Source organism: Nomascus leucogenys, chromosome 17 (genome assembly GCF_006542625.1).
Source record: "Nomascus leucogenys isolate Asia chromosome 17, Asia_NLE_v1, whole genome shotgun sequence".
NCBI lineage: Eukaryota > Metazoa > Chordata > Mammalia > Primates > Hylobatidae > Nomascus > Nomascus leucogenys.
In genome coordinates, this window is record NC_044397.1 from 12,167,501 (window position 1) to 12,186,264 (window position 18,764).

An 18,764-nucleotide genomic window follows, 5' to 3' on the forward strand; every position below is an offset into this window, starting at 1 on the left:
AAAATATAGATCCAGTCTCTAAATACAAAACAAGTTGTTGGAAGAAGGTGTCTTGGATATGATAGGAGATTTTAAAAAATGCAATTTTTTTTTCCTCATCCTACTGCCAATAAAAGTTAAGTTTTAGTTACCTTAAGCCAGTAGCTTTAAATAGATGGGCACATATACGTACCATGCATACGCATATATTCTAAATATCAAATCACACAGATTCTGCTTTAAGCAAAGCAAAACAAAAATACTACTAAGCAGTTAAGTGAAAGGATACTACTTACAAGAGATTGAATTTGTCCTTGTAAAAATAGCCTCCAAGTTTCATTTACATAAAGAGTTCTCCTCTGGTCCCTGTGTTTGTTTACACATCATCACTTGATGAAGGGGTTGAATAGCTGAGAAAATAAAGTGCTATAAGCATCTTCACTTAGGGATAAATCCTAATAAAGTTAACACATATTTGAAATGACAGTGTAATGAACCATTTCACAGGAAGTGGCTTCACACACAACTTTTCAAGAATCTTATCTGTTACACAGTGGAAGGGAGGTATCCTTGTGTGTGCTGGGACAGCGTAACGGATTGCAGCTCAGGATGTAAGAACAAAGGTTTTACACAACAGGCAACAGAAATGCAACAGTAGCTACAACTTAGAAACCGGTTTTACTCTGCTGCAAACAAATGGACAAGATATTGTACAATATGTAATAAAAAGTACAGCATAATACAAGTGCCACTAATAAAAGAAACTTAAGGATAAGACTTAAAAATGCTTATTTGTTATATATATATATACACACTGCAATAAAAAGCCACAATAAATACACGAATTTCCATGTCATTCATAATAAATACTGAAAATATAAATACAGAAGACTACAGCTAATATGAATAAATTATTACAACATAAGGTCCAGGTTAAGTTCTGTTGAATATTATTGTAGCTTATTTTATATACCCTTTGGCATTTTGATGTTATAACTTATACACAAGAGAAATCAATCTAGAAACTGTGTGACATACAACATGACATCTTAGTGTAACATGACTGTATGTGTGGACTGGAGTTGATTTTCCTCCTTTTCAACTGTTTTAAGTCATTAGATTGAACATAATTAATAAATATTTATTGAAGTACTGTTGATATTGAGTAAAAGTAACAATAAAAATCAGTTGAAAGATAAAACTAATCATAACGTCACAAAATACAGTTCAGTGGCTTTTCTGAGTTTTTAAAGTCACTTTTTTTTTTGCCAGCAACAAACAAACAAAAAATAAGAAAACAAATATTCTCAAAAGACTTCCCTTGTGTAAGGACCATTCCCAATATCTGAATGGTTCAACACAGACTGAAGGATAACACCCAAGTCCTTTGGATCATTTGATCTACCAATACATTCAGCTCACTAGATTCCACCAGAATTTGCAAATGTACCAAATTTCTATGGCAGTTGGAAAGTGAGACATAGTTGATGTCTAAAACTATGATCAAGATGAAGACACTGCAAAAAGTGACATATGTCTATGCAACCAATTATACATATTTTTAAAATGGGAAACATGTATTTTTGACGAATGTCAAATGATCTATCAGATTGATATACCCTGTGACACTGAGGGAAACACACTGAAAGAACAAAGTGCCATTTTCTGCATAAACAGGCATTAACCAGTACATACGTATTAATAGTTCTATCTTAAGAGGCTAGTACACCAGAAATTCAATAAACTAAAAATAAAGCAGATCAACTTTACTAAGACACAATAAAGGCTGCGGTTCTTAGGAACAGAGCTGTAATCTACAGGTTTATTTTTATTTTATTTTTTTACTATTTCTGTACTGTAAATTTCTAGCATTTATTATACATCAAACACTTTTGAAACATGTTTCACAAACTATGCCTCAGACTTATTTCAATAGAGGTACCTAGAGTCAATTAAAACATGGGCCAAATTTTATTCAACATTCTTTACACGATCATTCTATAGCATTAGCCTTTTTTTTTTTTTTTTTTAATAAAAAAGGTCATTTCCCCCTAGTGTTATTTGTAGGGAGTAACCACATTGATGTGGCTGTCATTTCACAAGAGCATCCGAGTTTGGGAGATATGCAGCTGTACCAAGATTGAAAAAAATCCCATGGAGAAAGGAAACATTGATTTCGGGGGTGCTCCTCATCTTCTGGTGAGTTCTGACTCTGAGTTGGGTGTCAACTCTGAGCAGATAAAAAAGGCTCTGAAAGCTCCAGGGAGTGCTTGAATCAAGTGATGTAACCAGAAAAATCACCATTCTCCAGGAGACCTCCCTTCGTTTTCAGGCCTTGTCAAGAAGACAAATTTTTAAATCATTTTCCTGACCCCTGAGAAAGCAGGAAGCCATTGTTTAAATAACACAGGGACAAAGGCTGGGATCAAATGGTGGCTGTGCAAATCTCTGGAGTCATTTTATTCCATCAGACTCTTCACAACTACTCCTATCTCCCACAGGAGGAGTGGAAAAACTTTGGATTCTTATTTGTCATTTTAAGCCAAGGAAAGATTAATGAGAAGGTCATTACTTAGAAGTAAGAATGTAGAAAATGCTTATTTTTTGTAATTGTAACTTCTTAGAAAATGGAACAGCTTTAAAGTCAAGTCATTTGATCCTAGTTCTGATGTTTGTCACTGGGGATCTGAAACAGTCACTTTTCCTGACATTACCTGCTGACATAAGAGCAATCACAAAAACAAACAACAACAACAGCAAAAATGAAAACCTAGTACAGCCATATTTGTCAAAAGCTGGTCATGTTACAGACCACTGTCTCTGAATCCATGTCTTTCTTTAAAAATCTGATTTCTTAGGAGACTTACAGAATGATCACATATTAATGTAATAATCACCAAATGTAGGGGGAAACCCAACTTCCCTTGAATCCCCTAGTACGATGGCCCAAATCATCACAACTGTTGCCAGGTGCCTAACCCTCAAAGACTGGCCAAGATATTTTCTTATTGTGAGAAAACCTAAGAGAGCTGAATTGTGTTGCCAAGGAAACTGCCTTCCCTAGAGATGTTAAGAATAGATGGCGATCTCTCCTGTTGGGCATGCCTAAGTGACAGTCTTCCCTGGTGGTAGATCGATGAGCCATATGACCTCTGGAGATCCCTCCTAGTCTCAGGACCATAAAATTTGAAGAATACAGAAGAATCTCAGACTTTCCATTATTCACACACAGTTGGCCATTGTGAGTATCTTTGAAAAGATTAAACTATTCTGAGATCCCCATTTGGCATGATGAGTGCCTAATGAATCAGGGTTCAGATGGTAACCCATGGCAGTGGGCTTTATTTGTTTGAGACCCAAATGAAATGACTTTGCCAACTATTACATCTTAAAATCAATCACTTTCAGATATCATTTGGATACCATTAAATAACTCAAGGATCAACATTAAATAAATTAAACAACAACAACAACAACAACCAGGCAATAAGTTCCTAGGTTAGATACTTAGGTTTTTCCACTTTAGGATAATTGAGATTTAGATTTTATTTTTTCTTCTCTCTTTTATTAAATAAAGTTGCAAAAATGTATATAGATCTTTAAATTTGTTTTAAAGAGGGGTGGCTTTCTTAATGGCTAAGGAAAAAAGCTTGGTGACCACATGAAAAGGAGGAGCAAAACAAAATTGGATACAATGTACTACAAAGGTAGAAATTTCAAACTCCTTTTCCATAGGTCCCCTATGTAGAGGCAACAGCAAAACCATTATTAGGAAGCCATGTCCCTGACAAGAAGGGTGAGGGGTAGTGGCCTTATCCAGTGTGGCAGTAGGACTTGATGAAGGTCTCTGGTGATACAAGTACCTAGATAAATTTAAAAGAGACATTTTCTAAGTCAATTTTCTTCCAAATGCTCATTAATAAATACCTTTTAAGATAATCCCAAGACAGATAAAAATATTGGGAGAAAACCAAAAGAGAAAGGAAAGAGATACTCTAACAAAGAAGCTACTCTAAAGTTACAACTAAAACTGTTCAATCAGCTCACATAAATTAACTTAGACAATGGCAAGGCTAATTTCTACCGTAAATTTATCTCCTTCTAACTCTTTCTAATCAATATACATTATCTTAAAAATATTTAAATGGCCTCACATGTCACTAAAATGAGTTAACGAATGAACTTAACTATCACCGTGGTAATGATAGAGGAATTACATCATTAGCATGCTGAATACAAATGTTATCCAAAATAAATTCTATCACATTCCTTTGAAACTTTAGTCCTGCCAGAAACTTTTATGAGAGATGACATAAGATGACACAGTGAAGTTGACATTTCTTGAATTATAAGCCAATGCAAAGGATCAAATTTATAAAAGCAATTACCCTGTATAGTGATATATTTATCACAAGTAAAAGAAAGTAGTCACCAACGTGACTTACATCTTTGAAATGACTTCATTTCCCATGGATACAACAAGTATCTGTATTTACTAAAATTCCAGGCTAGATGTGAATATTTTAAAAATCTACATATAAAAGTAAACTGAAACATACTGTTTTAGGCTTTGAATCTTGTCATATTCACTCTCCTGGTTGCCATCATTCTATTGGCATTACCACTCTCAGGATCGGAAACCCAAGGCATGCCAAGACAGCACAGACTTAGACTAGCCTGAGAACTGATCACCAAGTAAAACACAGGTCATAGCAAATGTTTCAGCTTGAATTTCTGGAAAAAAAGAATAAAAGAAAACATCTGCGTTGTTTAGGAAGGGGGTCTCATGGTGCAGTTTGAAAAAGCCAAGAAAGGAGTCAAAATAAAATTTAGAAGTGACTGTTTTAAGGACTCACATTGAATATCTAGATTTGTTAGGTAAAATGTGAAAGAAGAGCTTTTCTAAATGTCTGCACTTTTTACTTTTGACAATCATGAAAGTCATTGATCACTTATTTTAATATAAAATGTGTTTAAATTTTTTAACAAAATAGTTTCTTTAGAATGCTGTAGGTGTGTGTTTTTATTTTCTAAAGCATCAAATGACTTATAGACAGTAAAAATGTAATTGATATGAATGTTGGTCAGCAGATGTGAGCACCAACTGGGCTGAAAGCGTGTCCACATTGTAACTGCCCCTTCTAGGTTTGGGGCTGCCATTTGTAACTCTAGTCTTTATGATGTAATAAGATCTAGCTTAGCTCTGCTGTGCATTTTTTTTATAATTCCTGGAGACACCACCACTTATTAAGCTTTTATTGCATCTTCACTTCCACTCTGATACTTCCATAATTCTAGTGGGTATTTAAATTGTTGATATTCAATTAAGTCAATCAAATTCTTTACTACTGTAGAAAACATCTGATGAGCTGTGCTGTTGGTGCAGAGCTACAGCATTTTGGCTTAGGCATTTTTGTTATTCCAGCACTAGTTAGATTTCAGAAAAAGTAATGCAATCAGAAGCTGAAAATTCATATTAGACCTAATATGAATATTAGATCTAATATAGAGTAATCAAGCCTTTAAACTTTGGGTTTTGGTTGTGGTAAGAATACAACCAACAGTTCTAATTTAAAATTACAGACAAGTCTTGCCTTTGAAAGCACAAAGGTGCTTCCCATTAAAGCTTGGTATTTAATACACTGGCTATAATGGCACTGCAAACTGTCATCAAGAGAATAAGGAGCAGAGATGCCATTTTAAAGAGAAATATTGAGTTATATTTGGAGAAATAGAAGGCTTCATGACACCTTTAAAAAAGGCAGTCTCCTGTTGGCTTCTGAGAATATAAATTTCCCACCTGCTAATTTGATGGTTTGTAACTCCAGCTGAAAGTGATGGAGTCTAACAACCTCTCTGTTTTCCACCTGCTGCAAAGTGATGTCTTTGGAATTTGCAACAGGATTTTGCTATTTTGATAAGCTTTTTATAAACAGAAGTAAGAGTGATTGTGTTCCACACTGTTGTCTTAAAAGTTTCCTGAAATGTTTCCTGGGTTATGCATGAGTTAAATCCTCCTTGAAACTGTCTGATAGGAGTTTGCTGGTGTAAATTTAGCATCACTTATATAGGTCTAACAGTGAAGAATCAATTAATCGAAAATTTCTTTTTCATTTGATTCAGTCCTAGCTGAGTCGAGATTTAATTCATACATTTCTGATGGAGGGAGAGAGATGAAGGACGATCCAGTGAATTCTATTAATTTAGGAAAAGGAAGCATCTTTTAGTTGCAGCTCACATATAATTAGACAAGAACTGATGTCAGTTTTTCTAATATCACTTGATAAAATCACATATTAAGAGGATTTGAGAAAGCTTGATTATTTCATGCCACACTTCATTAACATTATCCATTAGAATTTGTAGTGTTCTCCTCTTTTTACTACCCAAGACAATTGTTCTAACACAGCCTGTGTTCAGTACATATTTGTTGAAAGAAAGAATTGATACTTAATAAATTTTGAATATAAAGACCAAAGAGTCATAAACTTGTGCAACAATGTCAAAAATTGAAATAAAAGAAACAGTGATTAGCAAGTTATAGAAAGTAAATCATCGTATGTTTTCCTGTTTAATGATAATCATACCAAAATTTTGCCTAGAAGTCATCCATTAGAGTGTAAAATTTTAAAGAACATAGCCACTTAACATAATCTCTTTGCTTCTTGATTAATTTGTAACTAGTGTTTTTGCAACTCATAGCTTTTTTTTTTGGAGGGGAGGGATTCAGGGAGTATTGCAGGGCCATATATGATTGTGAAGATTTTAAACATACTAAGAAACATTAGTTTCACGTTTTACATGTGGCTGTCACATTGAGAAAATGGTTTTATCACAAAGAAATGATGGGCTTTCAAAAAGTAACTATATTATTCAATCAACCAAAAGACATGAGACAAATGAATTTTACCCGTGTCTTAATAATTAATGATCAAGAGATAAGGAGGAAAAACTTAAGTAAATCTCTTTCATTGACTTCTTTCTCCCAAAGGAAATTGGGAATGACAAAGGAGATGCAAGCTGCTTCAGCCACTTGTCTTTCAAATCAATTTGGCCAGGATTATAACTGGGAATTAAGTCCCATTTAAAGGTATAGGACTGGTACTAGAATAGCCAGGGCTGGAGCATGAAGCTTTGCAATTGATAGTGAATGACTAAAAAGTTGTGTGTCAAAGAAGACTACAGTTTGGCTAGATGTACTATGGAGGCAATACAACAGCTGCCAGTCAGGTTATTGTGTCTTGGCATAAAGATCTTAAGTATTCCAACTGGCTGCATGTAGCTTGATCCCCATTTTTAAAAGCTTAGAAGGACTGTAGCACTTTCCTGGCATGTGGGCAGTTCTTTGTTGAATAGAACGGCTATTAATGGAAAAAAAAGTCAGATGGAACAGTGTGCTCTCTCAGATTTCTGGGAAAGGAACTAACAATGAAATGATTCCATCATAAGTATGTTTGCAACTTTGACCTGATATTTTCAAACTACAGCTTTACCAATTATCCTCCTTTCTAAACCACATTTTTTTAGATCATAAAGCCCAACCAGATTCTGGGGTCAGAAAAACTCAATACTGACTACTGGCCATTGCCTGAAATCTGTCATTCTCTAAGTGTGTGATATGCATATATTTTGTATGTGTGTGCATGTGTATGTGTTAGGTATATGGGAGAGTTTTAATAGGTAGCCTGTGTATGTGGTTTGTGGGAGATGTTTACAGGTTAGTCAGGTATATGAAAAGTTGGAATAGAAGCTGTCATGATTGGAAGGTTAATTCTTCTCACAGGGCAGTGACTTTCTACCCCGGACGAATGGATGGGGAAAAAAACCTCTGTTTTATTAAGCATCCTTTTGGAAACAAAGCTAGGAAACAAAGACCTAGCCAAAAATAAAAAAGCAGGCTTCATATCGTCTTAGGAAAATAAAGCTGAACTAAAATTAAAATACCTCTTTTCAGAAACTGGACTGTCATTCTACCCTTCAGCTTTGCTCAGGCTGGAGCTGGCTCTTCCCCACTCTCCCACACTCTGTGTTCCAAGAATAACCTCAGAGTACTTCACAAGCAGATCCTTCAAGAGCTTGTAATGGTCCAGAAAATACAGTACACATGATCCTTTCATGTGCTTGAATGAAGGAACAATAGCCCCTTGTCATTTTCTCTTTGGGCCTGTGCTCTTTAGATTGTATCAGTAGGGGGAAAATTTTGGAGATTAAGCACTAAAAACTGTCACTTTGCAGACAACGTGGGATATATATATATATATATATACACATACACACACATATACATATATATATATATATTTGAGATTTCAACAAATCCTCATTCTGATTAGCCCAAAGGCCATTCAAAAGGAACGACCCTGCTCTCATTACTGCAACTTACATAAAGACAAACCCAAAGCTCTTTTAATGTTAATATTAATGGTTATAAATTTGGCCCAATGGAAGGGGGAAGAGAAGGGGCAGAAACCAACTGCACAGTGGAAGAGCTGCCAAGTAAACATTTTTTCCCCAAAACAAATTTTAGTAGAAACTTTTCCATTGGAGGACTTTCTCTAGATCAAGCATTTTTGAGTTCAATTAAATAAAATTTTTTTTAGAAATTGAGATCTACAATATATTTATATCCATAATTCTAAACACCCAAGTCTAAAAGACATAAAAAATAAGTAGCGATGCAGTCACTGAATAGCAAGTCATGTCCACATTTCAAATAGTTATAAAACATGTGAAGTGATATAACAATAGAAGGTCAAAAATGTGAAACAGGTTTAGCATAGTCATATTGCATTGGAAAAAAAAAGGCAGAATTACACTATTTAGTTACCTAAATTAATTTACAGGGAAACGGGATCCTAGAAGTCCTCCGACGAACCAAGTGCAGGTAATCTAAAGGTGGGGAGTGCATGTTTTATTTCTATCTGTTCTCTTTAATAAGAGAATGTGAGGTAATTAGAAAGTATGCAATGCATTCTGGACTGTTCTGCTAGTTGTCCCAGGTAAGACAAATCAAAATGCTTCAGAAAAGAAAGGCCTAGTTGAGTATTTGGGTAGAGGCCCCCCTTCAATCAGCTAGTCACTAAGTGGAAATCTCATTATACACTGATTTTGTAGAGATGGATTGATCACGCTGGAGAAAAGGCTGGTTGCTGAGGTCGTGTCTCTTCCATGTTTCCTCAGCCTCCTCTGCATTTATTGAGTTAGGTCCTCAGAGTGGTGAAGGAAAATAGGTCATTTTCCCTTCATAAGTATCATTGGATGATTCCTCTATATTAATTATATGAACCTTATAATAGTTAAAGATCTTTTTAATTTTTTTTAAATTTTTTCATCTCAAAGAGTTCTCAGTCCCCACCCCACACGAGGTACCGTGAAGGGGCACTAAAGTGCATTTTGATGTAGGGGGTAGAGCTCAAAGGTGCTGTCCAAGCTAAGAACCAAGATGATGCTGTTTAAAAAAGAAAGGCAATTCCTTCTACCTCCATCTCTGGAGTCAGTTGAGGGAGGGCAGTAAACTAGACTCTCCCCAGAGGATTGTCCTAACTCTTAACTTTAGAGAAAACTGTGTAAGGACCTGCACATATAGAATCATTTATTTGTCCAAAATAGCAAAAATAGGCCTATTTCACCCTTAAGAATTTGCAAATCTGATCAGTCATGATCATAAAAATGTGAATGGATTCCAGATGCAATCCATGTGGGCATGCTCTGTGGAACTAGCTATGCATCTTCAGCTTGAATGAACATGCGGCTGTTCATTTTCATCAAAACATGACTTCTACACTACCATAAATAAAATACACATGGAACAATTAAATCTTTTTCTTACAATAATTACTTTTACATTAAAAAGTCACCATTATCTTCAGATATATCGAAAATTAGGACTCTAAATCTTATTATTTCCCAGCCTTAGTTAACAATCTTGCACAGGCCCGATAATCCAAAGTTTGGAGCTCTGATCTACACAGATTGGCAGGTTTCACACAGTTTGACAGGTAGGCAACTGTGAGATATGCATTTTAAAATTTAGCATTTTCTATCAAAACAGTCTGAAATCTTTTAAAATCCCTACAGAGACTGTATTTGTGCAATGCCACAGTCATGTGGCTAGAAAGGAAAAAACAAAATACAGTCTGGAAGATTAACCACCGTCCAAGTTTTCTTGGTCTTCAGTTTAAACAATGATGAGCCCAGGAAATCCAATTAAATACAGTGCCTTAAAAAGGAGAAGAGTTGGTCCTAGAATAATTTAAGCTACTAAACAGGGACTGTCTCAACCACGGGTGATTTGATGCACTCTTCATGCAATATGCTCTTTTCTGCAAGGCTCAAAGAATTTTCAGCAGGATGCTCTGAAATGTGACTGTCACCATTCAATGTAGAGACAAACCCTTCCTGGGAGGGGCCTTTCAAGTATGAGTGAAATTCCACTTGAGGGTGACTGGACCTGTGTTCGGGATATAAACTATTGCAGGGCACACCGCTATCATTTTCGGAAGAGGAGCAGCAAACGATTACAGAGGGGTTGGCAGCTGGGTAGTGGGAGGTACCATAGGCCTCTTCTGCTTGTCGGGCATAGTCAACGAATTGCTCCGGGGTCATAGTGTAAGGCACCAGCGAAAGGGTACCGTTTTTGACAGTGTCTCTTTCAGAGTAGTTCTCAGAGATCTGATTTGGAGTTCCTGGAATGTGGCTATCTATTTGGTAATACAGAGTTGAAGAGTTGGCATAAAAAGAAGCATTCTTTGCATGGCTTTCGTGAACGGCGGTGCCATCAGAATAACAAAGAACTGAAGGAAGAGGGACAACTTCGGCATGGGTGCCCAAACCTTCCACGAAGCCATCTCCTTTGTCATCATCGTCATCCTCCTCCTCCTCTTCCTCTTCTTCTTCCTCCTCCTCCTCGTCTGACTCACTAGGTGCCAAGCTTTGCGTGCTAGAATCTGTGACTCCGCTGCAAAAGCTGCTCCCATCCTCCTCTTCTTCCTCCTCGTCTCCTTGGCAATCTAATTCTTCAGCCGACTGCAGGTGCAGTACTGCAGCCTGGGGTTCAGTTTCAATCTCAAAACTGTCTGTGATTGAATATTCTACGGAGTGAGCAACAGGGCCCATAGAACTACTGTGAGCACTTATCTCACTGTGGCAGCCATTCAGCGTGGGGATTTGCTGCTCTCGGTTTTTCTCCAGTTCAAGTTTCATTATTGTGTGCAAAAAGTGAGTCCGAACACGGATAGGATTAAATTCAATTCTACCTGCTGTGTTACTACATCCTTCTTTAGTGCAGCCACACGGGAAAGACATACGATCCACCTTGGAAGGAAGAACACAGATTAGCACCATGGAAATATTACAAACCAAATAAACGCCCAGAACCTTTCTGCAACTTCTTTGAATTAAGTAATCCACTTAATTCCACATACGCCAGAGCAAATGACAACCAAACTTCAAATAGAAATGAAAAGGGGAAAGTGAGGGCTTAAAACATAAGAGTTAACTGCTTTTTATACCTCTATTCAAAATAAAAATGGGTTATGGGCATAAGTGTGTATTTTCAGTTCACTGACCCACTCCATTGCTTTCTCCCCTTTTTTCTCTCTTCCCCACTTTCCCTTCCCTCCACTTCTTTAATTTTGCTCCCATATTTTCAATGCTCCTGTCTTTCACCCAAGTTCCTTTTCTTTCTGCTGCACCCCAGCTCTTGTGCCTGATTTTAAACAAGCAAACATACTGTACTCCTGTCCGCATGCTATTAATATGATGTACCCCATGCTAACTTTTCCTTTTGCTTTTGCTTATTATAAAGGTGGTTTTCCCTTTGCTTATTATAAAATGGACTTACACGACTTAGCATCATGCAACCTCACAATTTGCTCTTGTTTGCTTACCTTCTTATTGTTTGGGGTGCTTGGTACATGGGTGCATGTGTGTGTACTGTACTGCAGTACTGCAATGGATATGAACATTCATGACTACGACTGGTGCACTCACGTGTTTAGGTCCTGAATCCCCCCTTCCCTCCCCATTCCATTAGATACAATCTTCTTGAAGGAAGGGCATGTACGTTTCATCAATATTCCAAAACTATTTTGGTGATTGGACACTGGAGATAGAGTGTTTGGGTTCAACAAGTGTTGGGCTGACCTCTTCATTCAGGTGAGAGGTGGAGTTCTGGACAATCCAAGGGTATTCATGAGAGATTTGCCAATTGTCTCAGATTCCACAGATTAATCTGTATGCAGACCAGAATATAGGCAAGAGAAAAAAACTTGCTTTGCTTGTCACCTTATCCTGCCAGGGAATTTCCTATGTTAAAGAAGAGAAGGCAGACTATTCTAATACAATCATCTTGGCCCCAGTAAAAGGTATAGCAGATATTAGAGCCAGAATTTGTATCTGTTTTTTTTTTTTTTTTTTACTCATGAATCTCTTTTCTGTGAATCCATCTTAAGCAACTGTTTAGCAGATAGGCACTGCCCCCTTCTTTTGCCTACCTGAGTTGCTTTCCTTATTGAAAAAGCCAAGTTTCTGCATAAAATAGTGACACTAATCATAAGGCACCAATGAAATTACAAATGAAGGGGGACCAGGAAATTATCTGATTGCCAATCATCAAGGGTTGGTAAACTTTTTATTTGCAGAGGTCAAAAGAGTAAATATTTTATGCTTTGTGGGCCATATGGGTTCTGTGGCAACCACAATACTCAATTCTGCTGTAGGAGCAAGAAAGCAGTCATAGGCAATATGTAAACAAAAAATGTGGCTGTGATCCAATAAAACTTTATTTATAAAATCATGTGGCAAGGTCGGATTTGGCCTGCGAACTTACAGGGTGCCAACCCCTGACCTAGTTCGGTTCCTTCATTTTAGAGATAAAGAAAGTAACCCAGAGGGCCTGACTTGCCAATTTCATACAGTTGGCAAACAGCAAAGGTGGAAGTACAATTTCGTTTTCTGCAGTCTCGATCTGGTAATTTTTCCACTAATCCAACCACCTTTAATCAGTCATCATTTTATATCCCATGGATGGATCAGAAAATACACACTCCAGTGTTAGGGACGTCGTGATCTCCTTCAATACTGGTAAAAAGCTGAAATAAGGTGACATAATACAAGAATCCAGGATAAAATAATTTTAATTAACTCAGCTGCTACTTGGGTTGTCTTTCAGATTATATCTTTTATGTATAAGCATTTTATGTATTCCCATGAATGTCCTTAAATTAGTCTTTCTCTCTTCCTGAATTATGTCTTTCTCTCTTCCTGAATTACATGTCTTGCCTTGCCACAACATTTTCTTTTACATGTGGGAAGCTTCATTACAGGTACCATGACTGCCTCCTTAGGGGGTGGTAGACAGTGTCTTGTCTTTGGATGCCCTGAAATCCCAACCCTTACCTGGCACTTAATGCCAGCCAGGCTGCAGGTGCACGTGTCTGGATCACAGAACACTCGGCAATCACAGCCACAGTCCTCTCGTGAGAGGCGGATGGCTCGGAGTTCATGCTTTTCTTCCACGTCAATCTTTTTCACTCCAGAGGCACGCAGCAGAGCTCTTCGTTTTTTTGTTGGCAAAGGTTGTAGGAAGAAGTACTCATCTACCTCTGTGTTGTCCAGGTCAATGTCATCATCAGAAATGTCATCCAGTGTAAGAGTGCTGGCTTCTTCTGATTCTACTGTGCCATTCTTAGTCATCTAAAAACACAAAGCAGCAAATAAGAGACTCATTAAGGGCAGGGTACAAAATCTCTATGTTTGTACTAGGTGAGAATGAACTATTATATATCATCATGTCCCCATAATCAACAAATGTTTGTTAGATCATTTTTTTTAATCTTTAGGAGAAATCACAGAAAGGAAAATAAAGGCATCAAAATGTTAGGCTTTTAAATGTACGGGTAACAGAAGACTGTTAATTGGAACTCATAACCTCCTAATGTTAGGAGCTACAGTTGTTGGAGCTTTTAGAGAGTGCCATGTGAAAAACACCAAAGGTTACAAATGCTCATCAGCGAAAGCTATCTTTAGACTCGGTTCATGATAGGCAGCTCCAATGTTGGAATAAATGTGTCCTTGTTCAGAGGTAATAGCATCCTTGTGGAAGCCATCACCATCTAACTCAGCAAATATGTTGTCCTTGAAATAACAGCTCTGTCTTTTGAGCTCCAGCAAAACCGTGCACCAGGAAATAAAGGTGTGCTGCACTGTGCTACAGGGATTACAAATACGATTATTCTACAGAACATTCCAAGAATGAGGGCTTGATATGAAGTAATCAGTCAGGTCAGCATGCTCTTAGTAAGACAAAGAACAGAGGGCAGGGCCCTCAAGCTCTCAGCAACCAACAACTGAAATAAACTCTGCCCTCAGAGGAGTTCACACAAACCCTCACCCAAAATGGTACCTTCTGCATAATAGCTCATGTGGAAACTGTCTCACATATCCATGATTAGTCTGCTTCTATTTATATTCCTTCTCTAAATTAATCTCATCCATCAGTAAGACCTGAATAAGTACTTCATTTCTTACTATTATATCACGTTATGTTTCCTTCATAAAAAAGTATTTAGAAAAAGAAGTTTTCTCTGAATATGAGCGAGATATCTATCCTGAGGAGCAGCATAGAATTAATGCAAAAACTCCGTGAGAAAAATCTTGGAAGTTCTAAACACAGAAGGGATTTTAATTCTTTCATATTTAAATTTATTACTTCCTAAAATTCATTAATTATAATTATTACTATGCTTGGTGAGCTTAACAACAGTTCATCTATCACACAGTTAAAATACTTGCAACATCAGACATCATCGTCTCACCTTTACAGGAAAAAGTCTAACATTTAGATAAGAATTTTTTTGGAAAAAATCCTCAAACTGGAAAACTCTGAATGTATTAAAAAACAAATAGAAGATTGGACTTTGTCCTCAAGCAGAGAAACTTTCATAGAGGAAATAACACACTAGCAAGTGTATATATTAAATATATCACAAAGGGCAGGTGCAGTGGCTCGTGCTTGTAATCCCAGGACTTTGGGAGTCCAAGGTGGGCAGATTGCTTGAGGCCAAGAGTTCAAGACCAGCTTGGACAACATGATGAAATCCCATCTCTATCAAAAAAACAAAAAAATTAGCTGGGCATGGTTGTGGGTGCCTGTAGTCCCAACTGCTTGAGAGGTGCTTGGGAGGTGCAAGGATCACTTGATCCCGGGAGGTCAAGGCTGCAGTGAGCCATGATTGCACTATATACATTATAATATATTGTATACATTATAATATATTATATATTTATAATTTTATATACAATATATATTATATATTGTATAATTGTATATACAGCTAGCTCTTGAGAAGGTAATATATATATTATATATTATACATATATATTTATATATATGTATATAAAATATATAATATATTATAATGTATATACAATTATACAATATATATTATATATTGTGTATACAATATACAATATATAATATATTATAATATATTATATAATGTATATAATGTATATTATACAATATATACATTATATAATATATAATATATTATATTATATATTATATATTATATAATATATTATAATATATTATATATTATATATTATATAATATATTATAATATATATTATATAATATATTATATATTATATAATATATTATAATATAATATAATATATTATATATAATATAATATATAATATATTATATATTATATTATATATAATATATTATATAATATATTATATATTATATAATATATATTATATTATATTATATTATATTATATATAATATATTATATAATATATTATAATATATTATATAATATTTATATATATGTATATAATTACAATATAATATATTATATAATATATAATATAATATATTATATATTATATAATGTATATTGTATACATTTATACATGTATAATTGTATACATGTATACAATTATACATGTACATTTATACATGTATAATTGTATACAATTATACAATATATATTGTATATATTGTATATATATTCAGAAGTATTTATATATAAATACTTTCTAAGGTATAAATACATATATATATATATATATACTTCTGAGTGTTTCAGAGCTAAAATCTGTGATCATGCAAAGGTACACATTCCTCTTTATTGGGTTTTGTCTCTTGGTATAATCTAAAATTTATTTCCTTCCTTGGCATTTCTTCACATATGTATTGTTTAAACTGTGATAGCCACTAGTAGGATGTCACGTCGACTGGTTGTGTTTATCATTTTTGTTAATTGTTATTTGTAACAAGCTACATGTTTTTAGCTGTAAAGATCTGATTTTTTAAGGAATTCAAGTTATAATTGCCTAACATACACTCAATCTTCTGTGGTAGGTAAAGCTGTAGTAACAGAAAGGAAGTGTTCCCTTTTACATCTTACCACTGTATGGCACTTTGGTTTGTTTTCATTAAGTCTTGGCTTGTCTCTGTGAACCTCAGCAAGCTCCTGACTCCTCAGCACATGTAGCACACCCAGGACTTGGGTAGCATGATTCCCTTTAATACTTCCTACTTAATCTCCACGTTCTGTAAGATTTATGCTTACTTGTGCAGTTGGTAACATTACAACAACAAAATCTCCGTTTTATATCAACAGAGATTGATTTATTTTTATTTTTATTTTATTTTACATTTATTATTTTTTTTGAGATGGAGTCTAGCTCTGTTTCCCAGGCTGGAGTGCAATGGCACAATCTCAGCTAGTTGCAACCTCAGCCTCCCAGGTTCAAGTGATTCTCCTGCCTCAGCCTCCTGAGTAGCTGGGATTACAGACGCCTGCCACCATGCCCAGCTAATTTTTGTATTTTTAATAGAGATGGGGTTTCACCCTGTTGGTCAGGCTGGTCTTGAACTCCTGACCTCAGGTGATCCACCTGCCTTGGCCTCCCAAAGTGCTGGGATTACAGGCATGAGCCACCTCTATTTTTTTAAAATGGTTGCTATCAGCCTAATTTAAAAAAAAATGGTTGTTATCAGATAATATATGAAATCTGAAAGTCAACATGTAGTAAGATTTTAGCAAACATTCAAAAACATATCAAAATTTTTAGGACAACAGGAATAACGAATTGGTGCCTAAGAATTAAAAAACAAACAATTGTATGTCATATGAACTGCAGATTCAGTTTACTCCAAATATAAGTGCCCTTAGAAGTAAAATTTGCATCTCTTATTCCCACATACTAAAATTACAATAGGGAATTTCATTTCAAAATAAAAATTTAATTAAGAATCTGGCCAGCTGCGGTGGCTCATGCCTGTAATCACAGCAGTTTGGGAGATGGAGGCTGGCAGATCACTTGAGGTCAGGAGTTCAAGGCCAGCCTGGGCAACATGGCAAAACCACATCTCTACTAAAAATACAAAAATTAGCCAGGCATGGAGGGGTACACCTGTAATCACAGCTACTCATGTGGCTGAGGCACAAGAATCGCTTGAACCTGGGAGGCAAAGATTGCAGTGAGCCGAGATCGTACCATTATACTATAGCCTGAGTGACAGAGTGATGCCGTGTCTCAAAAAAAAAAAAAAAAAAAACTAAAAGAGCTACATACTGTTTCACTCTTGCTTAATAAACTACAAGTTTTCTAATCTAGATTTTCAAAATCTGACATTAACATTGAAGTGAGCTGGCAGGACTTTCTCTTCATCATCTCAATATCATCTCTATCATTTCTAATAAAGACTGGAGATACTCTAGCTTAGGCTGGTCACTGGCCTATCCTCACCTCCTCACAGTTTCTGGTTTGGTGTGTAGCCTTTGAGACATATTCCTATTCCCTGCTCTCCCCTTGAAGTCCTTCCCCAGTCTTTTCTTCCAGTCTGTGCCCATTTGCTTCTTTAAAAACCAGGCCAAAACTACTGAGTTCAAATGCTCTTTAAAATCAGAGCACTACATAGATTATTTCCAAATGCATTTTATGGGAAAAAGTCAATTAGCTCCCTAATTTTGTCCACCCACTCACATCGATTACCTTCTCAAGAGCTAGTGCAAATAAATGGAGGCAGTCAGCCAGGATTGCCTCACTTACTCTTGCTGACTCCTTTCCTCCATGATGCATGATATGGTTTGGCTGTGTCCCCAGCCAAATCTCGTCTTGAACTGTAGCTCCCATAATTCCCACATGTTGTGGGAGGGACCCAGCAAGAAATAATTGAATCATGGGGATGCTTTTTCCCATACTTTTCTCACCACAGTGAATAAGTCTCATGAGACCTGATGGTTTCATAAGGGGAAACCCTTTTAGCTTGGTTCTCATTCCCTATTCACCTGCTGCCATGTAAGACGTGCCTTTCATCTTCTGCCATGATTGTGAGGCCTCCCCAGCCACGTGGAACTGTGAGTCCGTTAAACCTCCTTTTCTTTATAAATTACCCAGTCTCAGGTATGTTTTTGCCAACAGCGTGAGAACAGACTAACACAGTAAACTGGTACCAGGAGTAGGGTGATGATGTAAAGGTACCCGAAAATGTGGAAGCAACTTTGGAACTGGGTAATAGGCAGAGGTTGGAACAGTTTGGAGAGCTCAGAAGAAGACAAAAAAATGTGGGAAAGTTTGGAACTTCCTAGAGATGTGGAGGGCTCAGAAGACAGGAAAATGTGGGAAAGTTTGGAATTTCCTAGAGACTTGTTGAATGGCTTTGACCAAAATACTGATAGTGATATGGACAATCAAGTTCAGGCTGAGGAGGGCTGAGATGAAGATGAGGAACCTGTTGGGAACTGGAGCAAAGGTGACTCT

General features: G+C 36.2%; 1 protein-coding gene across 2 annotated transcripts in view; it reads right to left on the reverse strand.

Annotated features, from left to right (window-relative positions):
- Positions 1-638: 638 nt before the first annotated feature.
- CSRNP3 (cysteine and serine rich nuclear protein 3) overlaps positions 639-18,764 on the reverse strand; it is a 215,566-nt gene continuing 197,440 nt past the window's right edge. For both annotated transcript variants that reach the window (XM_012496287.2, XM_003266188.3), the window contains 2 exons: positions 13,378-13,674; positions 639-11,292 (listed from right to left, as the gene is read on the reverse strand). In XM_012496287.2, coding sequence (XP_012351741.1) covers positions 10,240-11,292; positions 13,378-13,674 — 1,350 coding nt within the window. In that variant the 3' untranslated portion in view covers positions 639-10,239. The remainder of the gene's footprint in view (positions 11,293-13,377; positions 13,675-18,764) is intronic.